Below are 27,291 nucleotides of genomic sequence, written 5' to 3' on the forward strand. Positions count from 1 at the left end.
AAAAAGAAAAAATATGCGAATCCATCTGCGTTCAGATTTAACATGAAATATTCATTTGTGCTTTTGTTTTCTTCAGAATCCTCCAATTAAAATCAAATCACTGTTGGTTTTTTCTGTATTTGTTTCAACCCTTTTCTCGTTGTTGACCCTTACACCCAATTAACAGGCTGGCACGCACGTTAGAAAGCAGGTAAACAAATGGAGCGTGACTTGCCTGTGCTCAGCGGGAATACGTCTGCTCATTTTACCAAAGCAGAGCCAATTACAAGCCGTCTGATTGTTTTGGCGTTGATGCTGCGGATGTGAAGTCAGTTAGGAGTTGTTGTGGGGTTTGTCTCTGAGTTGTTTTAGTGCTTTCTGGGACACTTCTATGAGAATGGACACACTGGAGGTGGAGGGACGAGACCTCCTGCTTTCACCTCGTCACGAGTCTTGTCAGCTCCAAATGTTGGATTAACGTTAAAACCATTTTTTTTTGCCTTTCACCCATAAACGTGACATAACAGTGATGCAGCGACCTTGAATTTAAAATAGGAATGTATGTCTGTGCTTTGGTTCATCACATATGTTCTAACTTTGAACTAAACAACCAATAAATTGCACCTGGGACCATTTAAAAAAAACTGAGTGGCAGCACTGGTCATGATTTTTATTTTATTTGACACCTAAAAAAACATGGACTGTCACTTCGCTCAAAGACTCATTGCCGCTAAATCTGTCAGTCTGAAGAACAAAATATGACCTGATGCAGTAAAGAACTTGTTTTTAATTTCCTCCAACAGGAAGCGCGGGCGCACTGGTGAGAGCGGAGCCGCGACTTTGCTCCAGAAATCACACGTACACGTCTGGCTCGCTCAACAAAGCTCCACTGCATAATGTGGAGTTTGTTTGTCAGTTTCCTCACCACAGCATGCAGGTCTCAGTGTGCACGTTTCAAATACCTGTGCGAACGCTCTCATGCATTTTAAAGACGTTTAAGCAGTTGGGGGCAGCAGGTCAGACGTGAGGTTGGTGACACACACAGGTTGGTGACTTAAGTGTCTCCAGTTCAAAAACACTGAGCAAATTCAAGGAATAAGATTAAGCGCCGGATTCCATTTGTGATAATTACTGTGATTCGTAGAATTGTGTGTAATGAAACAAAACATGTATAAGTGTAATTATATCTCCATTAGTGGGTCCATCAGTGTAAGGTCACAACTGTAAGTGTTAATCGATACTTGTAATTAGCAGAGTGTGTGTTTGTGTCATCGTACACCTTCAGTTAAGTGTTTGCTTCGTCCACACCGATCTAGAGATGTCTCACAGCAGTTAATCTGTAAAACAGAACACTGCAGATTTTCAACCTGCTTTTTATCTTTGCAACATCAATAGTAGATGAAGAAGAGCTGTGTCGGATGGACCCAGATATCATCGATATTTGGTTGCCGAAGAATTAATGTTTTTTTACCAACAGTCTGATCGATAGGGCAGTGGTACCAGAATCAAGTCATACCAGTCTAGGTGAACCGGTATATATAAGCAATACTCATATATAAGTGTATTGCTGGACTCAGACATTATGGGCTACTTATATGAGCTCAAATACACAGTGAAGGAACTACAGCATATGGAGGAGGAAGAGGACGCTTCTGTCGAGCATGCGACTCCAGGTCGTGAGGATAGTGATGCAGATCTGCCTCGTACCAAGGACAAATAGAAGTGCCGCTGTGGCAAATGTGCACCAAGGGAAACACAAGATGAGTCGCTGTGTTGCAGCTAATTTTACCGGTTTATTTCGGATAAAGTTGCAGGATCCACAGAGAAAGGAGCAGACGTAGACTTCAGGATCCCAAAAAGAAAGAGAACGGACTTTGTTACTCACACGGCAACGTTACAATGTGAAACTAACAGAACACACACACTGCACGTTTGCTATAAGTTTTTATCAGAAAAGATTCAGCACCAGTACACAGGCCAGGAGCCTGGTGCATTCTGGATGTTGAAGTATTTGTACCTTTTAAGCAAAAGGGAATACCGCAGTCCTTCTTCTCTGTTTGCTCCTGTCATTTTGCACCATTTTCTTCCCACCTCTCTACTGCATGCATATAAACTCCAGTTTCATTAGAAGGCCATCCTCCCAGCAGTGAATTATTCCTTGAACTCTCCCTTCCTTCATTACTTCTGTTCCCATTCTCACTCACTTCTTCTTCATACACATGTACAATTTTATTGCTGCACTACTCACACTGGCCAAACTAAACTTCATTAGATTTAATTTTTAAAAACTGGCGTTCACCCACTTCCTGTCGAGCTTTGCAGTAAATAAGACAGCGACTGGAGGGAGGAGATGGACATCCTGAACCTCGTCCTGCGTGTACCTTTGTAACTCCCAACACCGCCCTGCAGTTTACAGCTCGCACACTCTTACCCGCCACTTTCTGGTATGTTCAATTTATGCGTGCGACTGTTCCGGGGTTACAGAGTTCTTTTCAGAAGCAGAGACTGACAGTTGCACCGGGTTCGTTCGGCGTTTATGATTTATGGTCAGGGAGAGCGGGGACAAACACAGAGGAAGACCTGTCCTGAAAAAATCTATTCCATCCATTCACATGTCAGGGAATTCAGCGCTCCGCTTTTGCTGACTAATCCTGAAGGGTCCAGCTCAAGTGGAAGATTTGAGAGAACAGAAACAAACTTTTTCTTCTTCTTTTTTACTTTTGTGTCCAAGGAGGACGACATGAAAAATTAGTCATTCTCCCATCATGGCGATAAATCTCCCTGAAATCATGACAATACTGAGATATAAGGTGTGTGGTGCATAGTGAGTAAAACCCAAACACAGGCTTCATGGTTTCAAACTCTGGTGAGGTCCAGACTTTACTTTATTTTTATCTTATATAATATGTTTATACTTTTTGCTACAAGAGAAACATCACTGAAACAGAGGTTCAGAATATGAATGTGTGTGTGTGTGTGTGTGTGTGTGTGTGTGTGTGTGTGTGTGTGTGTGTGTGTGTGTGTGTGTGTGTGTGTGTGTGTGTGTGTGTTTGTGTGTGTGTGTGTGTGTGTGAGTGAGTCAGTGAACACACAGCGGTGGACAGGCTGTAAATCCAGGTCTAAAGGTCTGCACACCGCTTTAGTCGCTGCAGCTATACGTTGAGTGACACCCTCTGACACCAAACCCACGGCTGGCCCAAAAACAAAAAAGGCTCTGTTCCCTGTACTCCGTGTGTGACTGAGAGAAGCACACACACACACACACTTAAGACACACTTGCACAAAATCAACCGAGTATTCTCTTCCACGTAGACTCCCACACTCACTCACCCCACCAGGAATCCTCACCTTCATCTTGGCACGGTGCAGGCAAAAGTAACACAAGTCAGCAGAAGGTAAATAAATCAACTAAGCAGGACATAAGATACAAATTCTAGATTTCATTTTTTTTTTTTTTTAAACTTCATCAACACGCTTACTCGCTCACAGTGAATTCCTCAGAAATCATTGTGCTGTATTCTCATGTGGGCTGACTCACCCTTTTTCCAGAGGATTTTACTTGGGGAGACTTTGGAGAAGTGACTTGGAAATGTTTTCTCTCACGAACCTCTGAAAAATTTCTGGAGAATATCCGGAATTCTGTACATGTCTAGAAAAACCCAGGTGCACAAAGTTCTTTGGAGAAAATAACTTTATTCCAAAATGTCTTTGATAGCACCAGTGCAGGCCATTCTTGCCGCCCAAGCACCAGAGGATTCTGCTCAGCGAGCTCTCCACCTCCCTCCTTCATCCCACGTTTCTCTCTACTCTTCCTCCAGTATAAAGACCATGTGTGTATTCAGAATAAAGACGAGGAGACCATCTGAGGCCCATTTCTCTGCTCTCTTCATCTCTCCCAACATCCAGCCTTCACCGTCACTTGACTATAAAGCTCAGGAACCAAAATACGACCCAAATAAAAATTTACTTTAATTGCTGCTTGTAACCTCATATTGCTACTTCAATACTGTCACTACTCTCAGTCAAAAAAACAAAGGCTGTTCTCCTTGGCCCCAGCATCGTAATGAGCGGAGAAGATTACTCATGCAGAACCCAGTGGAGGTTCTACACTGTAGTTGTGTCACTGTTACATAAGAAACACCCACCCCCTCTCCTGAAGTCGGCAGAGTATAGAGGAGTCAGTGTTTGACAGGACTCTGGCCCCCGGGGTCTCTCTGTGGAGCTGCAATGAAGATCACGTCACGCAGGTGGGCCCAGACACTCATTCATCTTCCCCCAGAGGAATCACTCGCCCTCATGGTTCACACATGGCTGCTCATGGCGTTTCTTAGAGCAACGTGCAGCTCTGTGTGTAATTGCACTCAGACCTCCTCCATCCTGTTCGATAAAGCATCGAAGATTCAGCTGATAACTGTAACTTGCGTGTGCAGGTTACAGAGTACTTCTCAGAATCCTTATTCCCAGTACGGCCTATCCGATCTGCCTGCGTGTGCATTAGCTCTGTGCAATCACTCTAAAACTGAAACAACATCGACTGCTGCAATTTCTAAATCACATTAGGCTGCAAAGTTCCATCAGAGCGAATGTGTGCAGTGGATATAGAGTCTGCTCAAAAAATCTAATTGTGTTTCAGAGGAAATATTAATACTCTCCATGATACCCAAATAGAATGATAAAATAATGAATTCCACATCCTGTAAAAAGTTAAGACGTTAAAGGAAAACTTTTTGTGTTGATGTTTTGCAACACTGGACCAAATTATAATGATTTTTTTCTTGACAATATTGTGTGGCGTTGGTGTGCAGGTATTTGAACAAGTGTAAGAGCGTGTCTGTGGGTGTGTGTGTCTACAGGAAACCAATCTGACCCAGGGGATTAGTGGCGAACTTGGTGAGTGACTCTCATGCTGTTCCAGATGTTTATCACGTCATAAATGCCTCAGAGCCCTCTGTAGAATTAGGTAGGAACAGGAACCTCTTTTCAACGCACACGTTTTGCTGCTGCACCCCCCCCCCATCAGTAAGTGATTTTTAAGACACATGCATGAACACACACTTCCTTTTTTGACCCTTGATACATCTCATCCTTGCAAGTCAACACAGACGCCCAGGCAGAGCCACTGCACTTTCTCCTTATAATCACACAGTACGTTGATGACAGTCATCCAGCAGTGCTATCTGAAGTAAAACACTTTCAAGTCTTCGCCTCGGGACCTCATATTTTAAATTGGAAACCTTCCCACTGTATCATTTACAGAAACACGCGTGGCTGTCTCTGAAGCCAGCCTTTAGGACACATTTGCGCCCTGTTCCGCCGGTGCCAGCCGTGCGTAATGAGCGCATGTGTGTGGCTGGAGCGCAGCAGCTGGCTGCACGAGCGGAGGTGTCAGTCACCATCCACATACAGTATCAAGTCTTCACAGTTGCTACGGTCTGGCTGTTACCATAATAGTTACCATAATAGTAATCTCTCAATCATGCTCCGACAAGTCAGAGCCGAGATTCAAAGGGCGCAGAGGAGCGGGCATTCCTCAGGTTCTGGTCAGAAATGCATTTTAGACAACTTGGATATCTATAAAGTTTAAATAAAAGGTGTGCATGTGCAGATGAGATTGCGCACGCTCTTTTCAGGATGTGTGTCAGTGTAGAGTGACACCACATGTCCAGGTTTAAGGTTATGAGTGATGTGGAGAGAAGATAACTCATGTGAGGTGAGTGAGGTCGCTGTGTGGCTCTCATAAAAGAAACCATGGTGCACAAGAGGTGCAAGACTTATTCAATCTCTGTTTCATTTTGAATAAACTTCCCTGTGCACCTCCCAGCAAAGAGGGGCGAGAAGAATCTGCCCGGTGACGCACCTCGGGGCAGGGGAAGAAGGAGGAAAAAAAAAGTTCTTACCGAGATACTGTCGGATGTCCAGCAGGATTTTCGGGGGTCCTCCGTTCAGCTGGTAAAAGAGGGAACCGAAACAGAAGAGGAAGAGCGTAGCCATGCAGAAACCATAACCTCGCAGGGAGAATCGCAGCGGTAGTAAAGCGGAGAGTGCGCTGTACTTTCGGTTGTTTCGCTCTCGGACGTGGTTGGGAGTCGGGCTGTTGCTGTGAAGGGGACTGCCGCTGAAATTCTTCATCATCTCCTCCTCACAAAGCGCCGTGGAAAGTCTCCCATCCGCCCGTGGGAAGCGAAACTTGTCGCCTTGAGCTCATCGGAGGTTGGACGGTGAGTTGTTCTGGAAGACGCGCGGGGGGAACTCAGCTCTCTATGGCTCTCGTCCTCCTCCTCCTCCTCCGCACAGCCACGGAGCTTGTTTTGTTGCGCACAAGCGTTTGGCCTCCTGCTCGGTGCCTCTCGTCCTGCGCTCGTTGGATGACTGCTCCTTCCTTCCGTCCTCCGGGCAGAGTTAAGGGTCCATCCTTCTGCTCCGTCTTTTTTTGGGGGGGGTGAGAAGTGTCAGATTACTGAACGTGGAAAGAGGAAAAACTTCCACCTCATGCAAAGGAGGATTTGCGTCGGGTGGCAGCGCGTAAAACAGCGCCGCCCGGTGTCCAGGAAGAAAGGGCGCATGCAGCCCGTTGTCATCCATTGGAACGAGTTGGATTCGTAAAAGCCTCCACACGCAGTCAGGCTGGAGGTCTGTGGCATTTGCACTTTCAATTTTAAAAAGAGAGAAGCCTTCTCATTTACCTAAACTCTGACAGCTTGATGACAATGTGGGTCTAATATAGTTTATTTATAATCTTCCAAAAAAAAGGAGCCTAAAAAGCCAACAGACACAAAGTGGAACAAGTTGTATCATCACCAAGGGTGTAGATCTGCTGTATGCTGAAAACAAGCCAGTGCCATGTGCTCTGATTACATGTTTGAAAGCTTATTCTCATGTTTTGTCCCATCATGCACCAGGTTTTCAGAGGGCGGAGTCTTGTTGATGACCCCAGTTAGAAGCCCCTGGGCCCGGTGGTCCCATCCCATAAGAAATGGTATTTTCATGGCCACGACTCTCTCTCATGGATCCCCAGCACCCTTGTATATTTTCAATCAGTCAAATTGTATTTGTATAGCTCATATTCACAAATCACTAATACTTAGGTGTGACATCCTTTTCCCTTAATCCTCAAAAACAGTGAGGACAAATTACCCTAAAAACCATTTTAGAGGGCAAACACAATGTAAAACCTCAGAGAGAGTCACAGTTTTAAAAGAAATAACTTTGAATTTGCCTTCATCCTGCATCTTCCTCACATTTGTGTGGTGGGCCTGCCTCACAAGAGCAGTCTTGTGATTTAAAGGCCGAAACAGGTCGAGATCCCTTTGTGAGGGTTTTATTAGTGTCAGAGCTAGAATAAGAATAAGTATTTGGGTTGGGTTCTAAGCTGTGGTACTTTAGGTTTAGGGTAAGGGTCTGTCAGTGAGTTGCCACGTGTGTCTTTAACTTTCTCTTTCTCCTTGGGGCCGGCTGTTTGGACACTGAGTCATATATCTTTCCACAGCACGGCCGCAACCCACCATTAGACTTCACCTGCACTTAAGAGGTGAAAAAGAGCCGTTCAGCTCAGTGGGCTCACTTTCACTGGTGACAGCTACAATAGTCAGGGGAGCGACTGCGGCTGTGAAAAACTATTTAGCTTCAAAGACCAAAAGTAATAAAGAAGAAGAGAATCATTCAGTCGAGGGCCATTGCTTCGGCTTTTCCACGGGTAAATGGATTGTAAATAGAACAGTACAGAATGCTGCATAATGCAAAGTAGGCACAATAAGGCTGAAGTCATTATAGGTTTATAGCCCGGCCAGCCCAGTGTGCCATGGCGCACAGGAGTCCTAAAGATGTCAGTGAGGTCACTGCAGTCTATCAGGTTTCATCTAATCCTAACACGTGGCCATGGGATTTAAACCCAATCATATCTGCTCATATCCTTTTTATTGCACATCATCCATCAGTCCAGCCTGGAGGGATAACAATTAAAACAGTTGCACCAACTTTGGACTTCAGAGGAGAAGTGAAGTGCCTGGAAGAAACTCACTCAAACTTCTCACAGACCGAGCAACCATAGACAGATGTTTAAAATGTAATAAGTACAGATGTGTAATGCATGTTTTAGCTGTTTAATCAGTAAGTCTGAGCCTCAGGATGAGTCAGGTCTGTGGACGGTAACGTCCTGGAGTTGGAGTTGGACTGAAGTTCCTCTGAATTTGCTGTTTGTAAAATCCGCACAGGTTCAGTAAACAGTGTCTGTCCACATGGGGGAGGCTTTGTGTTGACAGGTAAAGTCATAAAACTGAAATGAATATTATTGGAAACATCGAGCAACAAACCTCATTCTGACAAACCACACGGTGTCTGTTTTACATCTTTAGATTAAACCCCCTTCACTGGGTTTACCCCACCATGAGAGGAATCATTAGGAAGTGCAGTGGTGCTAATCATTCAGATGGTTGGATTTGATTTCCAACACTTGGAAGGCAACTACCAGCCAATAGTAAATTAGGACAAAGCAAAGACTGTAAATAAAGATGAACAACACATTTTCACTTCCTCCCACTATCCACAAATGAAGTTATATTATTGGGGATAAGAACTCCAGCTTCCCTATTTGGAGCCAGAATAACTAATAAGAACTGAACTTACTGGATAAGGAACATTTCACAAACATTAGTGTGATAAAACCGATCCAAAATGGCAGACACCATCTTTGGGAAACTTTTATGGGACTTTTTAGTTTGGTCCATGTCCCATCCACTAACATGGACAAGGCAGGATTTATGACCTTTACTGCAGCCAGCCACCGCACAACAAAGGCTGAGGCTGAAGCTATCCAAGTAAAGTCTTCTCAGATTGTGTATTTCATCACTTCTGAGTCTTTGGTCTGGTGAGTACGTGTTTGGAACAAATAAAAAAAACCCTTTAACATGTTTTCATTGACAACAGCTGCACTGCAACAAGAGCCAGCCAGTCGACCTGAGGACCAGAGCCACAGAGCAACGCTCTGTGTTGCTCCAGAGCAATTGGATTTACAAGCTAGACACAACAAGGAAATGTTTTTAAGCTCTGTGATTTCAGAGTTTTATGCCAACTCAACCATAGACAATAAGTGCGGCAGTTTTTATTCAGAGATACTGAACTTTACACTGTCCAGCACTGTAAGAGAAGCATATTGGTGTTTTTCCCCTTTTGACCACACCCAAGAAAATGTCATATTATTGCAATTCATAGGAGCTAAGAATGAAATAATAACATGTTTGACAGATCCTTTTTAATTTTTAATTCTAAACTATATAATTAAGATTTTATTAACAGGCCAGTGTTAGTTTACCACAGTGACCATAAGAGGCAGGAGGTCAGGCCCACATCTCTCCATTTCTGTATCCATGCATGTGTGGGTACATGTTTTTGTTACTTCTTTAAGAGGATAGCTGTGTGTGTGTGTGTGTGTGTGCAAAGCGACCAACCAAACTAACGACAAATTGGAGGAAAACAGTGGCAAGAAACAGTTTTTATTATATTTAAGAATGACAAATAGTTATGGACATTACTTTTGTTGTTTCAATACACAAGCAAATCTGTATGGACAATCATTAGGCAGATGAAAACCAAATAAAATAATTTGTACACATATCTTACATTACATACTGCAGCTCCTCACTGGCTAAAGCAATATGCATTATGCAGGAAGGTATTGCTATTCATATAGTACAGCTAATTACAGTTGATGTGGAAAATAAAAGCAAAAAATAAGTTATTAATTAAATATCAATTACATATACAGAATGTGCAACTTCTACTAAGCATTTCATATATGTAATCAAGAATTGTATTTTTGTAAGACTGCAAAAACAAACTAGAATAAGCCACTGGAATGGGTTAACTCGTGAATCGTTATTAAAACTTGGCATTGGGAACTCAACACTAAATCAAAATACCAGCGTTACCCACTGAAACCCTTTTATAATACCTGACAACAAATGTCCATTAAATGAAGCCAATTTCACCTATAAAAACAGCTAGATTTACCCTCTAAAGTGCATTTACAGTGTCAGTATTTTCATTCATTACAAAACACTTTTTTTTTTTAATAGTGACCCCCCCTGTCCTCACTTTCCCAGAGCACCACTTTGATTGAAGAAGAAAAAAAGGCATCAAACATCTATCTATCAAGTGCCCACTGCAAAAAAAAACCATGAACAATAACACTTGGTCAATTTTTTTAAAATATGAAATCCGTGGAATGAGTCTTCAGTTCTGTTCTGTTTGTGAAAGATAGAACTTTACTGGGGAAAAAAACGACACAAATAAGATTATTTGTTAGATCAATTGTGTGCAAATGAAAGAGTTTCTGGTTGTTTTCAGTTTTTTGGCCCAAAGATTTTTTTTTTTGTAACAGACCGACCTGACTCAGAGTTTCCCTGTACAGTCTGTGTTTCCCTGATTTTTCAAGACCATGTAGTGAGACTGTGTGCAGACCTCGGAGGTCACCTGATACGACTGCTCTCATCTTCCACCCGCAGCGCCCAATGAAGAGTTTCCGACTGGCAATAATTATAGCTACAGTATAATGTGTTAAAAAAAAAAACTGCTTATTATCCAGCTGTGAAGAAAATTTCTCACTTGTAGAGAGTCTGAAAAATCCCCAAAAATCCAGTTATCAGCTGTGTCTTTGGAACATTTTCACTCTCTCCTCTCTCCCGGTGAACAGAGCTCTGAACATGCGCTCGAGCAGGGAGGACGTACTTTTGTCGCGTCGTCCCCGTAGTTTTGTGATTTATCGTCTGAGCTTTGCGAGAAATAAGAAACACGATCGCCATCTATCTAGTGTGTGTTGACAAAATCCGCTCCTCGATTACTTCTCCGACACATTCAGCACAGTTCAGGCTGAGTCACAGTAACGTCAATTCTACTGTATGTTCTATTTCTTCCAGCCATTCGTTCATATTGCTAAGGCAACTTAAAAACGTCCTTGGATACGCAGGGGGTGTGTTTGTTGCTATGAACGCTGATTGTGGGGAAACCTGGAGCAAAACAGAGCTTTCTGTTTGGCCTCATATTCACACTGGAGCTGGAGGTGCATCTGAGATATGCAGGAAAACAGGATATAGTGTGAACTATAAGGGTGTGATGTGATGTCTGCTGTTTCAGCTTAGAAATGACAGAGAGCTGGCCTCAAAACAAGGCTGCAACATTCAAAAGGCAAACACAAATGTTCTTTTAACATATAAATCATTTTAAAATGAAGATATTCATTATGCTATAATACAGAGACATAATACAAAATAGGCCATCTCCAAACCACCTGTTGTTCCTTGTTTGTCTTCAGTGGATTAGAAGTCCAGAGGGAATTCTGGCGTCGTCTTTATGACACTGTTAGTGGGAATGAGACCCTCAGATAATGCTTCTTTGCCACAAGAGATGAAAATGAAGCACTTATGAAATAGGCAGGAAATAAACCGTCTCTCTGTATTTAAAAAAAAAGAAAAGAAATCATCCATCCTACAAAAGAGTGTGCTATCCTCCTTAAAGGCAGATCCAAGTCTTTATTTTAAGACTTTGAGGGCGTCTTCAGAATGGAAGCCATCCCACAGCGTGAGTCTCCAGTCTTATCTTCAAAAAGGCATCTGATATCTTGTCTTGGCTGTTGAGGGAAAATTCCTCAGTGGCGTAAACATTTCAAAAGTTAGAGTGATGGGGACAAAAATCAGAGAGCGTGGCGGCCCACTTTCAGTCTTCAGACACGAGACAGAAGTACGGTGGTCGCCTGGGTTTTAGTTCAGTCCCGTGGCCAATTTGCCTTCAGCCGTCACATTTAAATGAGACGGTACTGACCAGTGAGTCGACACCTGTTATCCAACCAGGACTCCGCCATTATGGTTAGGACTGCACCTCTCTGGGCGCGCTGACCAATCTCGCCTCGCTGACCAGCCGGCGGGCGTGTCTCTGATCCCGGACCCCAGCCTCCCACACGCCGCTCTCCGTTAACAAGGCAACGCGACTCAGGGTGTCGATTCCCGCTGCCGCCAGGGAGGTGGCGTACATGGGCAGGCCGATGGAGACGAGCCAATCAGGGACTGTGCTGATGTTACCCGAGGGCAGGGGCTTTCGGCACATCTCGGTCAGACCTCCAGATGGGATCTGATGGACACAGTTGGACAATACGACATCAGTTACTGATTATATATATATATACTGAATATATAGAGATTTGTAGTTTTGATTTTTCAGGTAACTTTAGTAGAGCAAGCTGTGTTCCTTAACTTTTTTTTATGCCAAATTGTATTAAGACAAAAAGTCATGCTTGCATTGTTAGATTTCCTCATCTTAATTTCAAACTCTAAAATTCATTGTTTTTGCCTTACAGCCATGCGGTGTTGTTTACGCAGCTCTTTGACTCGGAGCTGGTCCATGGTGGAGGCCACGTCCTTGACGGGCTGCTCCAGGTCTTCAGAGTAACGCTGCACCAGCGGCTGGGGGATCCCACAGCGGCCATGCTGAGGGAGGAAAATGAAAATAGAAGCATTAAAAGGTGGGAATATGAATAAATCTAAACCACATATACTGTATCTATGTTCTATAGAAGACATTCTAATGCATTTAAATCACTCACACTGTTATAGACAAACTTTACCTCCGTCTATTTTTTCTTTCCTGTTTGTTTGTGTGTCTGTTTGCAGGATTGTGCAAAAAAACTGATTTCCATGAAATGGTGTAGAGGGGTGGAGCATGACCCAGGGACGAACTCATTTAATTTTGGAGCGAATCGGAATAATCAGGCGTATGCAGCATTTTTTTTTCTCTCTTTCTAAATACATGTAATCTGGTGCTGAAGTGTACAATCAGCCCTTGGCAGAGGTTTGAACTTGAAACATGTCTAGTTGATAACTACAGGGTTTGATAATTTGTTTTACCTTTATGACCTTTGACCTCCACAATTACATTTCTGCTCATAAACAGCGTCTCTGTGGATTCACGTCTGACTGACTTTGTTGTGAGACGATACCTCTCACCTCATCTGTGGTTGTCAGTGTGTGCTTGTGTGTTTTTTGTGTCGGGGGCTCTGCCGTGTTAAAGGGGCCCCGTCTGGGGTTTGGCGAGTGGCAGAGGATTTTATAACCCCCGTCTGCCTTCAGTGAGATCCAGCCCATAAACTTAACAGTCTCGACCGCATCATAGTAAGACTCAACCCACAGTCTCTCCCCCCTCAGCTCCAGGCAGTGTATTTATTATTGTGCACACACACACACACACACTCCCACACACACAACCTCACTCACGTATAACTGCCATTATATTTACAAAGGAACAGAAACAGACTCTATTAGGGTCTACTTTTAAATTAAATGAGTTCCAAAGCAAGCCACTGATGTTAATCTAAACGTGGAGTAATTTGGACGTAAACTGTCGTCAAATTATCACAAAGTTAAGTTCGACATGTTACGATGTGAGGAGGTGTCTTTGATCCACATTTTTAAATTAACTATGGAAATGTGACTTCATAGTTTTTTTCTAAAGATGAATAGAATTTCTAAAAGCGTCTATACACCTTAGTACCTACTGCAAAAGTTTTCAGTAGATTTCCAGGATCTGCTTAAATTGTATGAGGATGTATGAACTGAATACATTGTGTGGTTATCAAACTGCAACAATATGGACATTATTGTTTTTCATGTTGAGATGAATGATACCGACCTTGTCAGAGTAGGGTTCCTCCGTTAGATCGATTCCCTCAGCCTCCAGCCGTTGCTCCAGCAGGGTGAACAGGTCACAGCTCATTTTATTATGGGAGAGTTTTCTGGAAACAGCCACTTTGCCCCCAAGGTCCGAGAGCCACGGAGGTTGGACCGCCGGCGGGGTGCCCGGCTCCTCGCCGAACGACGAGGCCGATGAGGTGGCGCAGGGGCTGGCTGGGGTGCTCGGGGACTTGGCGGGCAGAGCAGGGGGGCAGGGGCTGCTGCTGCTACTTCGGATTACGGGGCTGCTGGGGTGAGAGCGGGTGAGGGAGTGGGTAGGGGAGGGAGTGGGAGATGGCGAGGAGGGCAGGGAGAGAGGGGCGTGACGGAGGCCATTGGCAAGTCTTTCCCTAGACTTTTTGGCAGGAACGGGAGGTGGGACAGGGGGCTTTTTGGGGTGAGTCCGGATCACCCGCTCCCCACTGGAGTAAGAAGGACTTGGGGTTGGACTGGAGAGGGGCTCTGGGTGAATAGGGGACTGAGGTGTGGGACAAGGGGGCCGGAGAGGCAGCTGGGAAGGTATGGGTGGTCTTTCAGCCCTTCCTTTAGGGCTCACTGGTGGAGTCCCATTCTGAGCTGGGGCCCCCTCGTCCCTGCAGACCTTGGTTGAGTTACTGCTGCCTGATTTGGGCCCTTCCTTAGCGGGTTTAACCTCCACACCCACATCCTTCTTCTGCTCATAAGTCTGCTCCCAGTCCAGGTCTCCCAGAGAGTGGGAGCGTTTCCAGGATCCGGTGGGCTGCGGGGGTCCATCCAGGTCCTCGCAGCTGCGACTTGCTGGGATCGGGGACCGTCTTGAGGCTTTGCGCAACCCCAGCAGGTTGAAGCCCTTGAGGGAGGGTTTGATGAAGAAGCTTTTCGGGAACTTGGTGCGCTGGTTCTTGCCGTTCTGCTGCAGAGCCTCTGTTGAAAGGGTCATGGGCAGGGTGGGGTAGTCTGGAGACTGGAGGCCCGCTGAGGAACGACTGGAACGGGATGTTTTCCTGCTCTTACCTGCAAAATAAAAATATTCATCCTCAACCTACTGTAAACAAGCTCAAAGTGTTTCCACCAGAAATACTAAAAGGAAAAATAGATGCCTCAGTCTTCAGTTTGCTACAGTGGTGAATTTACTAATATAGAAATCGGATGTAATGAAAGGCAGAAATTGGTCATAGCAGCGATTCCAAATAAAAATGAGGTGAATGGGAATATTTCTGAAACATTGGAACAAAAAGGCTGAAGCAACTTACCATCTCTCCTTTGGCTTACAGAGTGAAATGGATGGAAGAGATGGGTGTCTGCCACATAGTGTGGTTTACCAGAGACGGTGAAGTGGGTGGATGATAGAAAAAGAATTCAAGACGAACATCATGAGGTATTTCGACTGCTCCCAGAAACGCCAAAATAAAGTTATATCATATTGAGGAGATTATAATGAATTATGTGTCAGTTTTATAGACTTTAAAATGAGAGAATGATTTCTGCAGCCTGTCTGATCCAAACATCCTTCAAGATGTGTGGATGTTTAAAAGTGCACTGATATGAGATTAAAGCCTGTGTACCAAGGATTTTTCATTTCATTGACCAACACATCACCACGTTATGTTTGCATATGAAAATGACACTTGACAGCAGAAAGATTACAGAGGTCATGTAATGATATGAGGAAGAATTACGACATAGTCACAGAAAAAATATGTCGAAAGTATTTTGATTAAAAGAGCGAGACGTTCAGGGCTCTGCGGTGCAAACGTTCTCCCAAAGAAAACTGTCACTATTAATCTTAATTACCTTTATGATTGGAATTCAAATTGATCATTTTTAACTTGTCTTTATTTTTTTCCACTAATAAACCCTGAATTTGTTCTGGCAGCAGCACCGTGGAACCCTGAAAGAGCAGGAAGAAATGCAGAATGTTTACTACATATATTGTGAAAAGTGTTTAGTGGCATGGAAGGAAAAGAAGAAAGAAAGATAAAAACAAGCAAGCAGCACCAGAGTCTTTTTTTCTCTTTTGTGGTTTTTATTCCACAACTGAAATCTCTACTGTGGCAGATTGCACACTTTAATGTTGAACCTGAATGACACACACACACACACACAACGGTGGAAATCCAGCTGTTACGCTGGAGCCCGACAAATATAGAAAGAAAGACAAGATTTGACAAAGCAGTGATTTATGAGTTATGGAGCTGCTAAAATAAAAAGAATGTTCTGTAGCGGAGGAGAAAGCTCACAGTCGTATGAAGAGACTCTAAAAACAAAACAAATCTCACAGATAATCACCTCGATCTATGATCAGAACTCTTACAATCTATGCACTACAGTTTTAAAAATATTTTCATCCACATCTTTTTTAGGCACATACTGTTTGATTGTTTGTGCAATATGGTCACTATAAACACAAGGAGAGTGACTTCTTTAGAGATTCAAAGGGTGAAGTGAATCATTTACCTGACTTACAGACATTTCTTTTAAAACCTAAAGAATCACCACTGCAAACAAACATTTCTTGTTGACATGCTGCTTCTCAAGCTCTTTTTCTAAATTAAAAACATTTAACAAAAATACTCTCTGAGCCCATTATCGTCCTCCTGGTATCCATCTGTCGGCCTCCAGCCCACAGGCGGGGGAGCTGAGAATCTGAGTCCGTGACTGGGCAGTGAGTTTGTTCTCAGCAGAACAGTTCTGTACATTGGGGAGGGTCTCTCCCTCTGTTCCCCCAGCAATGTGGGGTGGACTAGGCTTAGTGGTCTGGGGCCTGGCTCCCTTTCAGTTACAAGCAGACTGTGGCGCTGATGATACAGAATGCCTACAGGATGGAAAGAGCAGCAAAGAAATCGGAGTGAAGGAAGAGCAAGAATAGAAAAGATAAGAAGGTTTGAAATGGCAAAGGGTCTCCTCCTCCACAGCACCCACTAGAGGGGTGTGGCAGAGAGAGGAGCGGTTTGATTGGCAGATGCTGGTCCAGAGGCGTGCGATGGGCAGATTGTTAGAATGCAGAAGTTTAGCAAGAGATGGAGCGGGGGTGGGAGCCCAGAAAAGATTTTAAAAAAAGGAGTCACTGCTAGACACAGGCCTCAGCTGAGCTAATTCCCTGTGGTCCTCAGGTAATGCTGGTCTAGACTAAGCAAAGCTATCGTTACCATTCTCCAGGTTCTCATTGCTCTCGTAGCAGCCGGAGTCCCGCGGGGAGTCTCCCACCAGGCCCCGTCCCTCAGAGAGCAGCTTCTCCTGGGAGCCCGACAGGCCGCTGCGCTCCGGATCACTGCTGCCTGAAATCACAGAGAAGCACAGAGAATGGCGTCATTCTCAAACTGTACTGAGATTGAATGGTTATGATTTTCATGCAGAAACTAAATCCCTTTGGTTTTTGATTAGATTTTGAAGTTTGGCTTTGATTTGCTTTCACACTTTTGGCTTCTTTTTAGCATAAAAAGGAACTGGAACAATTGATTCAGTTATATTACCGCAAACTATTGAGGTTTCAAGGTGACGTCTTTGTTTCCGTATGAAACGCTCATTCTACAAATTTGTTTTTCTCAGCTTTAGTGAGAATTCTCAATAAATACTTTGAATAACCGAATTTAAAATATCAAAATACACACCATACTTACATTTTTAAAAAGCCAGGGGGGGTTTGAGGTGTTCCACAAATGCATCCACAATACCTGTGTGTTCAGTGTACTTACTGTCATACTCTTGCAGCAGCTCCACAGCAGTGAGCAGTACGGCTCTGTGTTGAGGATCTTTAATGTTCAGCTCGTCCAGGTCCTCCTCCTCAAGCAGCTTGAACGTGTCGAGGTCCTCGTAGCCGTTGAACAGGAACGTAGGCATGTGCTCCTGAGATGACAGAAACACAGAGTGTGAGTTTGAAGTTGACGGAGTCTGAAGACTGAAGAAAGAATACACTAGAGTAAAGAAAAAGACAGTTTGGATCAGAGTCGTGGGACGAGTGACAGAAACGTCAGGATAGGAGCATTCTCAAAAACATCAAGTACAAATAGAGGAAAACTTGATTTCCTTTCCACATTATGAATTTTAAAAACCACTGGTGAAGCAAATCCAAACTGCTGATTTTTAGATAGCATGTAATCAAGTTAAACCGTGGCTAACTCAGTTATGGCTGCCTCAAGTGTCATCACCCTCAAATATAACATGGCACAAAGTTTGTCGAGTTGACCGGCACAGAAACCTGACTTGGTGAGTTAGCTGCATGCATTTAACTAATGACAGAGTGTGTGGCTTCAATCCCAAGCTTTTCTATAGATGAGGGCAGACGAGGAGCAAAGACATGTGGGAACGTGAAGAAGAACTGAAGGTGGAGACCATCGCATCAAAATAACCCTTCAACCACAGAGGACACAGCTTTACACACAAACACGTTCACACACAGGAACCACGGTGCGATCTAAATGTGGAGACGCCCTGTGTGAGTGCACACTCAGCTGACGCTATCATTCCCTCACACGTGCTTCCACTTTCAATATTCCTGGGCTCTGCACTCTCTTTGTTGGCCGAGCACATAGATAGACTGTGTGTCACCAGCGAGACCATCAATTACAAGCGTGGAGTCCAGTGGCAGGAAAGTCTCTGTTCTATTCCTGCTGGATGATGCAAGACTAAACAAAGGACCACCAACTAACACAAACACCGGCAGCCGGCTCCTCTCACTCGCTGCATCTTTTGTCCTTTCAGACGCTCGAAAAGCTAAACACGTTCTAAATCCAGAGGTTATTTGGCAGACGGTCCGCCGGGCCAGACGTTACAGGGGTGTGGAGATTTACACTTCGGTGGTTACAGACGGGCACTGATGACGTGCGCTTCAAAATCCGGCTCTCCAGTTTAACCAAAAGTTCTTCAACATTTACATTTAGAAAGGCACTCAGTCCAGAGCTATGCCAAGACCCAACAGCCCCAAAAAACATATCTCGTCATTTTTAACAAAGTGAAAATAATTCTCGGATCGAGCCCCTGATCTGGATCCACACCTGAATTTAATGGGTTCTTTTTCATGGTAATCCATCGAGCAGTTTTCGCACAATCCTGCTAACTAACCAACAAACACAGATGAAACCATAACAAATATTCTTCCTCCGTTGATCTACAACAACAAGTAAAATATTAACTCATAATATTCTTTGAACCAAATAAATTCAGCTACTGTGAAGAACTATTGCACCATAACAGTAAAAATATACTTTTTTTAGAAATGAAGCTATTGAAGAAACGACTATTGAATTATGTATATTTTATTCTATAGCTCATGGCTGGTTTGTTTGTGAAATAAGAAAAGACATTAAGTTTCATCTAGACAGACGTCTTCTTTTATCTCATCTCTTCTGCTCATTCATTTCTTACTGAGACAAGTAAAGACCACTTGAGCTGCTTTCAGACATGCACTTTCTTCGAAGGGGGTGCATGTGTGACAGATGCAAAAATGAAAAAACAAAACAAAAAGAAAAGAAATATCTCCTGGTGAAAAAGTGCTGTCATACACGTGGAAGACATCGATGAAGATGTCTGGAGAGTTTTCTGGTGAGTTTTCTGGTGATTAAGAGTCGACACCGGTGTTGCAAAAAAAAATCACGTGATCTACGCAGAAGAGTTAATACGTCACTTCCTGCCTCTGTCTGCTTCACCTCTCGCCTCCTGCAGAGGATTTGTTGATAATGTGAACACGTCGCTTGTGTTGTGCATGAAAGGCGAACTGCGGGTAAAGTCAGTAGGCAATTCTCTCAACTTGGCAACTACAGGGACGTAGAAAGCTTGTGCTGTAACAGGAATCTTTAATCTGTGCCTTGGACTCCAGGCTGGCCAGAGATAAAACACAATGACCCACAAAGTCTCTCGCTCTCTAAATGGGGACGCATCATGTGTAGGTCTAGATGAAAGGTGGCTTGTTTGTTGGAGTTTGTTGGCTATGAGACAAACGTTATTTGGCTGAGGTGTCAGATGTGCGAGGGGTTTGGAAAATACACTGATTTCTGCCAAGTTTAAACAGAATCAATGTAAATACTCAACTGTGCTGCCATTGAAAACCCGTGAACTGACCCGATTCTATAAATCCAACCTGCTGTATTTGGTTTTTACCGAACACATCTGGTGTTTTACCTTGAGGTTGATGCGCTCCAGCAGGTCCTCCACCGAGGTGGGCTTGGGTGGTCGGCCCTTCCTCCTCCTCCTCACGGGCCTCTTGGGTTTCTCCTCCTCTTCGCTCAGCACGTCCACGTAGATGAACTTGAAGGTGCCCACTTTGTTGTTGAGCAGGCCCATCCACGTTCCCATGGGCGGCTTGCTGATGATGTCGATCACGTCGCCGCGCTGGAGGAAGAATTCAGAATCAAAGAATGAACCATCGTTTGGCTTTTACAGGAACTAGCTTGGAAAATTACAACAACATACAAATAGATATTAAGAGGTACAGAGACTGTGACTACTGACTTTTCAAATACGTGATTATAAACTAGCTGTGCACATTCATTTCTATGTCCCCGAGTGTGTTTTACCTTCAGTTTGAGTGAGTCCGTGTCATAGGGGCTGGGGGTGAAGTCAGTGTGGACCCTGGCACGACCGCAGAACGGTCCCCTGTACGGCGGCTCCTCGTCATCGCCATCTTCCGACTTCACGCTCTCTCTGTTACTGGCCGATGAATCGGTGGTGCTCACCGTTTGACCACCTGGACAGAGACACGTTTATAGAAGCTAGAAAACACAGTCGATCCAGAGTGAAACTGTCATCAGAACATCTCCTCATTGTCACGGTTTAATGTATAATGGCTCCTCAAGTAGATTCACGACTCAAGATTGAGTCAGTTTCTGTTTCAGTCAAGAGTTTAACTGGGTCTTAAACACGTGTGCTGCACATCCTGGGAGAAGCGGAGTATTTGCTGCATATTTAAGTGTCCGAACAATCGGTGCAGGAATCACGTCGACGTGTGGAAATCAAAGAGGCAAGACTTCTGACCTAATCATTGCCGCATGTTTGTCCGGCTGTTCTGTGGCTCCGAATCGCTTCGAGTCGGCCAAGCGTTCAATTCACTCTAAACTTAAAACAGCGGAGGGGAAATGTATCCACAAAGATGTGACGCAAACACCAGGCTGAAGTAATCAGAGGATGTAATTGGCTGAGATGACCTGAGACGATGAAAACAGGCTTGGAAAACTCACGACACATGTTGAGGCAGCTGGTGGAGCTGGGTGTTATCAACAGAGGAACTCATGGAATTCACGCCAGAAAAATCGTAAGTGCTCTACATGTAATGCCAGACGCAGCATAGAGGTTACATCATCTGTCTGGATTTGAAATATGCAACTGTACAAGTTACAGGTGTTTTGTATTGAGAGGATATTTGAATCTTCAGATTTTCATTCATACGTTTACAGGAGCTACGTGATGCCAAAGAATGTAGGGAAAATAAAAAGAGGCTTGAAAAAAACCCCAATCCTGATTACGTTTTCTCTTATTCACAAAATCTGAATGATCTTATCTGACAAAAACCTGCATGTCTTCTCTAGAATAAAAACTCTCATCTTACTCATTGAGCTTTGTCCGCTGAGTGAACTGCGCAGGCTTTCCACCGAGCCTCCGGCCTTGAGCTTTGGCTTCTCCAAAGAGTCGGTGTCAGGCTGAGGGGACTGAGGGGAACCGGGGGCGCCGTCCGGACTGGACTGAAAGACAAAAAGAGAGAGGGAGAGATGAGAATGGATTATGAATGGACACAGGGAACAGACAGAAATATGTGATGGGAAAGTGGGATTAAGAGTTTGTCATGCGTGGGAAGATAAGGAAAGTGGGAGGCAGGATAGGGATTGTATTTTTTTTATTGTTAATGATGTTTTAAAGAGATATACACATAAAAAACGGAGTTTTAAACATTATTGTGATCATGCAGTTTTATCAGTTGTATTGATTCAATACAAATTCTAGCGGCCTTCTGAATATTTTCTTCTGATATTTTCATTCAAAGAATAAGAGGGTTTGAATCAGTGCTGTATAGACATTCCTTCATAAAGCTCTTAATTCTACACAGACGACCACTGTGGTTTTTTGCTCCTCATCCTTTTCTCTGGAGTCGCTTCAGTTTTCCTCCGCAGCCAGAAATTGCTACAGTGGACGATAAAACTTTCACTGGTCATGCGACCATGTGAGTTCTGCATTAAGACACTTGAAAAGTGACCATATCCTTCATGTGGTGAAGTGACATCAGGGAGCGCTAGAGGAGGCAACAAAAACATCCAGCCAATAAAGTCGTTCAGAATAAAGAGGTTTTTCTTTTCTGCTGGAACTGATTTCTGAGTTTACTCACTGTCTAATGTCCTGTCGGAATAACTTACTTCAAGGGGAATTACATCAAATTATGGAGGCAATGACAGAATTTAATCTGCCTGTTAAAGTAATTTATTAACTCACAAGGGCCAATGGGTTGTTCTGCATTAATTAAATAACTAGTAACTGGATTAAAAGTTTTCTTTTAAATGTCTGATTTAATTCTAATAATGAAGCAGCAACATCCATAAACATGTCTCATGCACATCTATTGTACATGTTTTATTTGATCTAGTATTCCACTAGGTGGCATTGTGGTCTATAAAATGACCATGCTCGAGACATCATGACATGACTGTCAGTTTTTCTTTGCTCTCTCCTGCCCGATGGCTCCGTGACTCACGCCAGGAAATGTGGGTCACACATTGAGACCACCGCCACGGAAAGACGTCCCTTAATGACATATTTCGTTGGGTGTCATCAAGAGGCAGCTGGTGGAGCCACTGGATGCCCAGAAAAATTAAAGCCAGAGCAGATGAGACGGCCATTTAACACACTCGCACTTAAAGTCTTCATTTGCTAAGAACGAGCCCGCGGGACACTTCTTCTGCATGAGCTCAGTGCGAACTGTCGACCACACCCCGTCCACGCGGGGCCCAGCAACAGCGCGGCAAAGGGAGGAATCCAAATGTATGTTTTTAGTGCTCCGTGTTTATTCTGTAACCAACACAAACACCCCCCGCCCACTCACAGCCCGTGGACTGAGTGTGTGGCCTACGCTGCAAAACTTCCTCTAAATGTTTGCAGAACACTTGGGAGCTTTTATTTCTTTACAGCTGTGCTTGGCTCACTTTTCCAAATGATGAAACACAATGTGTAGATTGTGTTTGCTGCTGGGTTTTAAACAAAGTTATGGTCTGACTTTGTTATACATACTTAACGTACCCTATCCCTATATCAAGGGAAAGTATTAAATGTCCAACCTGCTCGGACAAGGAGCTGCTGTACTTCTTCGACATGCGTTTCCTCATCGTCTCCTTCACCGACTTGACCTTCTTGCCCAGTGAGATCCGGGACGTCGTGGGGGATTTGACCACTTCTCTGTATATAGCTTCTTGTTCTTTATTCTGTTACGAGAAGAAAAAACAAAAACAAGGATGAACAAAGAGGAAGGAGCGAGTGATGGGGATGAATCGGAAGGAGATTGAACGGGTGAAGACAAAGGGCAAAGGGGGGGAATTACAAAAACAAAGGAGTGAACAGAGGAGATAAGGTGATTTAGCGAGACCTCGCAGCCTTTCCTCATTTTACAAGCTGCCAGCACTTACGTTGGCCTCTGAGCCCGTGTTGAGCACGTGGAGCGAGCGGTTGGACAGGTCGAAGCCTCCGAAGCTGCACGTTCTCTGCGAGAGGGCGGGGGGGCAAAACAGAGTCACAATGAGTCAAGCTCAAAAGAGGTCACGGTAGATCAGCCCCCCCCCCCCAATCCACACCCAACGAGGGTCAACACACGATGATTCATGCTTGGCGGGACACCGGCAGCGGTTTGATTAATGGACGTGGGTATATGGCTTGTACATATGTGGGGGCATGATGTCATATGGGACTGTGGACAGCCAACAGACATGATGTAACACAAACCGTTATATGAGTTCTTCTTTAAAACTGCCTGAGTGGCCTTTTTGGAAAATGAGCGGTTACATTGACCATGCAGAACTCGCAGTCGGAGTACGACGCGCTTCTTTAAAACTCGAATCCCTGGAGAAAATATAGGACAAAATGAACGTCTACTTGATGTGGTCGAGCTAATATATATAGTTGTGCTTTTACAAGTGAAAATACTGCGTGTTCATTACAGCTCAGCCTCATGGGATTCGTTTTGTGGTTAATTGTGAGAAATGCAAAGCTGGGCTGAGTATGCAAACATGCACAACATATAGACTGACAATGTGTTATTCTCTTCAGGAATCTTTTTAAAGGGAGCGTATTATTTCTGGAGAGGACAGGGGTGGGGCGCAGAGATTTTTTTTTTCCAGACTTCAGCGGTCACAATAAGGGGAAGACATAAAGTGACATGAGAGGGGGGACAAGAAAATAGGATTTTATCGCTAATCTACTTTTTGAATCTGTCCCAAGATCTGCATCCGGTCATTCACAAAGATGTAGACACACATATGCACATAGAATATCTGCCATAAAAACACTCCATGGCATTTCTCCTTTGCTTCACAAACATTTAAACTACTCGACTAAACTCCCACGATTCCCCTGGATGAGGAGCGTCCACGTGAGAAGAAAATTAAGTGTCTCTGTATTAGATGTCCACAGCTGCAGTCCACATCACAACTTCCCAGGAGATAAAAAAAGCACAGTTTGGAGAAGAGAGAGACGTCCAATGTGATGGTGATGTTTGATGGAATGGACATGCACCCAGAAAAAGAAAAAAGCCTTTCGACGATAATTATAACGAAAAGAAAAAACAACCGAAAAATAAAAATTTCACATCTGCAATTATAGAGGCACGGGCCAAAAAAGAAGAACACGAAAAGCAACAACAGAAAAAAGTGGATTCGGAGAGTCTTTGGATGAGAGCGACCTCCAGTGATTTCACTACTACACGATAGGATTCAGGTACCCTCAAAGCTGCAGGATAGCTCCTCTACATCGCCACCTAGAGTGTGTGTCGCTACATGTACCGATAAGTTGGGAACAAGTACAGACCTTGGTTCGTGCTTTTTAACATTTATATATTCTTATATTCACTGTTGTATAAATATTAATCAGTAGATGTAGTTGACCTGTTTTTTCTGTTGTTTCCGCTCTTTCATGGCTCAGCCTTGTAATATCAATTTGAAAGTTGAGTGTAGAGACGCATCAGTCACTGCGGTTGACTTAATAAGGCCATTCATTGAGTCTCTGAGGCTGCGTGCTGTGCAGTTCTGAGGATGAGCGGCTCCGAGCTCATGCAACATCTCCTCTGCCCACAGGGATCAGTGTGACTGTGCGAGTGCTTGTGCTCGGGGATCTGACATTTATTAAAAGGCACTTATGAAACCTCCGCCGTAACTTAATATCTCAAGTGGGGCACTGCACATCCCGTAATCATTTCATTTTCAGCCTGAGTAAAAAGGTTTGAAGCCAAAAGACATTAACTGAAAGGTCAAGGAAGAAGACTTCCCGCTCGGGGCTGTAGGCTCTGTGATGGATATGTGACTTCTCTGTGTTTTCAGTGCATGAGTACGGCTGCAATATTTTGATGTGGAAGTTTCTAAACGTTAGAGTGGAAGACCTGTCCTGTGTGTTTGTGTTGTGAATGTTTGCTGCACCTTCAACTCTAACCTCTGAGCTATTCTGCAACTTTGAAGAACACAGAGTCCTGCTCACACGAGGCGGCCGATTGACACCTCACGGTCCCAAACTCACAGACTTCTGCTGGATGCGCAAGAGTACACGCTTGGTGCAGCGGTCCACGCTGGCCGCCCACTTCCTGTCCGCCTCACGGTCCTCCTCCAAAAGACAACAGCGCTCAGCGCGGCTGAGGGTAACCGGGCGGACCAGCTGGGCCCAGTTGAGGTGACCGTAAAGGCTCCGCTCTACCACATAGGTGATGTTCAGCTCACTGACTGCTGTTCGCCCACGCAGCCTGCGAGAGGGGAACACCCAGCCCCCTCCCCCGCTTCCAAAACCCTTTGATTTGGCTACATCACAGCGGGAAGGGGAGGAGGGGGTGACAGACAAGGGGGAGACAGGGGTCTTGGGATTGCGCGAGCGCTGGTAGAGTAGGTGCTTGGTGGAGTAAGCGTAGTTGGGGTCAGGTTTCCGGTGCGTCCAGCTGCCATGGTGCCGGTTGGCAGTTTGGTGTTTGGGGCTGCCTTTTATGCCGTCATCCAGGGAGATCAGGAGGCGAGACTGGGAGTGGGGTTTGGGACGAGGTTTGGTGAGGCCATAGTAGGCATAGAGAGCCTCGTTGTTACTTACCCCATGGGAGATGGAGCTCAAGGCCTTCCGCATCTCGCCGTCGGTCGTGGAGCGAGACAGTTTGCCCTCGTCGTCCAATCCACAGCCATCCAACTCTGAGAAGGAAGAGCCACTCCCTCCAACGCCGGAGATGGAACCTCCCAGGCCACCAGAGCCAACTGGAGTCCTCCTGGGGGGCCGGATGAGACCGTGGGTGCTGGAAGACTTGCTGAAGGTTTTGACCAGCTTGTGTCCGGACCAGGTGTCCAAGCTGCTAGAGGAAGGGGAGGTGGTCAGACTGTCTGTGTCTCCATCCAGAGACAGCTGATCCTGGGTGAGGGAGGGCAGAGAGGCCTCCTGAGGCAGAGGGGGCTTCTTCAGGACCCCCGTGTACAGAGCTGTGTTGTCCTCACAGGTGGGAGGCCCGTCCAGATTCAGAAAATCTAAACCAGACAAAAACATCCGCAAGGATTTAAACATCAGATTCTCTGCAGTCTCATGACAATTCTGTGGTTTCACAAACCACAGCTACGCAGCAAACATTTCAAAACACATTCTTAAAGTCTGAGTATCAAGCAAAACCTATGACAGACAAGAAAATAAGACTAAAGCAAAAAATAAATCCTTCAAGCCCAGTCATCACTTTACAAAAACACATTATTATTGTTTGACTTTATTAATTTAGAGCTTTAAACTTATGTTTTTAATTTTCAAGCACTGAAACCTTAATGATGAAATACAATACAATACATTACATGACTGGTTTACACAAATACTGACATGTCTTGAATTAAACTATGTTGACCTGTAAGATAAATACAAGGAATTAATGATCTAATGGTTACAAACCTTCAGAGCCATGTTTCTTGCCCTCTTCCACCTTGATGAGTTTCTTCCTGACCCGGCGTGTCGAGTTAACCAGCTTGTGAAGACGCTTGAACTTCACAGAGTCCTCTGATTGCTCATCATCTGACTGTTCACGAGACTGGTGGGAGAGAGAAAGAAGGAGGGATGATATAATATAAAGGGACAGACAGTCTAACATGTGTAAAAAAAAAAAAAAAAAAAAATTAAAACAGGGTTAAAACAGGGAAAATCAGCTTTAGAGTTCAGTGCAACGTTTCATGAAAGCAGGGTTGACAGAACAGAAATGTACGATTTAGTTTTGTTCATTTCACATGAGACACAAACATTTGACACATCCACAATTTCAGGAACGCTGTTATGATGCGACAGATGGGAGCGTTGTTTAGAATGGAGTCAAAGTTAGTGGGGTGAGAAATGGAGGGTTGGCGGGATGGTGGCGCTCTGCGATGTGTGCAGGTCGTATTCATGATGAACGCAGAAAATAAATGTTCTGACATAATGAACCACATGACACTTTAATGTCAAA

At 44.3% G+C, this 27,291-nt stretch overlaps 2 protein-coding genes and 1 long non-coding RNA gene across 15 annotated transcripts in view; 1 reads left to right on the forward strand and 2 right to left on the reverse strand.

The window, feature by feature from the left end:
• usta (uronyl 2-sulfotransferase a) overlaps nt 1-6,111 on the reverse strand; it is a 49,464-nt gene extending 43,353 nt beyond the window's left edge. For both annotated transcript variants that reach the window (XM_020097724.2, XM_069515479.1), the window contains exon 1: nt 5,877-6,111. In XM_020097724.2, the coding sequence (XP_019953283.2) occupies nt 5,877-6,111 (235 nt within the window). The remainder of the gene's footprint in view (nt 1-5,876) is intronic.
• Nucleotides 6,058-15,667, forward strand: LOC138405645 (uncharacterized). 3 transcript variants are annotated; one of them, XR_011239440.1, is made up of 4 exons: nt 6,058-6,197; nt 12,323-12,487; nt 12,636-12,736; nt 14,945-15,667. It is a non-coding gene; the product is annotated as an uncharacterized lncRNA (long non-coding RNA). The 3 variants fall into 3 exon arrangements; XR_011239438.1 differs by lacking the exon at nt 12,636-12,736; XR_011239439.1 differs by lacking the exon at nt 14,945-15,667 and having other exon boundaries at nt 12,636-12,931.
• The window catches only part of sash1a (SAM and SH3 domain containing 1a), a 214,274-nt gene continuing 196,434 nt past the window's right edge, over nt 9,452-27,291 (reverse strand). For 8 of the 10 annotated variants that reach the window (XM_069515468.1, XM_069515466.1, XM_069515464.1 and 5 more), the window contains 12 exons: nt 26,748-26,883; nt 25,920-26,341; nt 23,270-23,344; nt 22,925-23,068; nt 21,211-21,343; nt 20,183-20,352; nt 19,788-19,997; nt 17,366-17,516; nt 16,820-16,948; nt 13,651-14,684; nt 12,321-12,452; nt 9,452-12,096 (listed from right to left, as the gene is read on the reverse strand). In XM_069515468.1, the coding sequence (XP_069371569.1) occupies nt 11,836-12,096; nt 12,321-12,452; nt 13,651-14,684; nt 16,820-16,948; nt 17,366-17,516; nt 19,788-19,997; nt 20,183-20,352; nt 21,211-21,343; nt 22,925-23,068; nt 23,270-23,344; nt 25,920-26,341; nt 26,748-26,883 (2,997 nt within the window). In that variant the 3' untranslated portion in view covers nt 9,452-11,835. Of the gene's footprint in view, nt 12,097-12,320; nt 12,453-13,650; nt 14,685-16,819; nt 16,949-17,365; nt 17,517-19,787; nt 19,998-20,182; nt 20,353-21,210; nt 21,344-22,924; nt 23,069-23,269; nt 23,345-25,364; nt 26,342-26,747; nt 26,884-27,291 lie in introns of all 10 variants that reach the window. The other 2 variants (XM_069515463.1, XM_069515465.1) reach the window with 2 other exon arrangements.

This window comes from Paralichthys olivaceus, chromosome 19, assembly GCF_024713975.1.
Source record: "Paralichthys olivaceus isolate ysfri-2021 chromosome 19, ASM2471397v2, whole genome shotgun sequence".
Taxonomy (NCBI): domain Eukaryota; kingdom Metazoa; phylum Chordata; class Actinopteri; order Pleuronectiformes; family Paralichthyidae; genus Paralichthys; species Paralichthys olivaceus.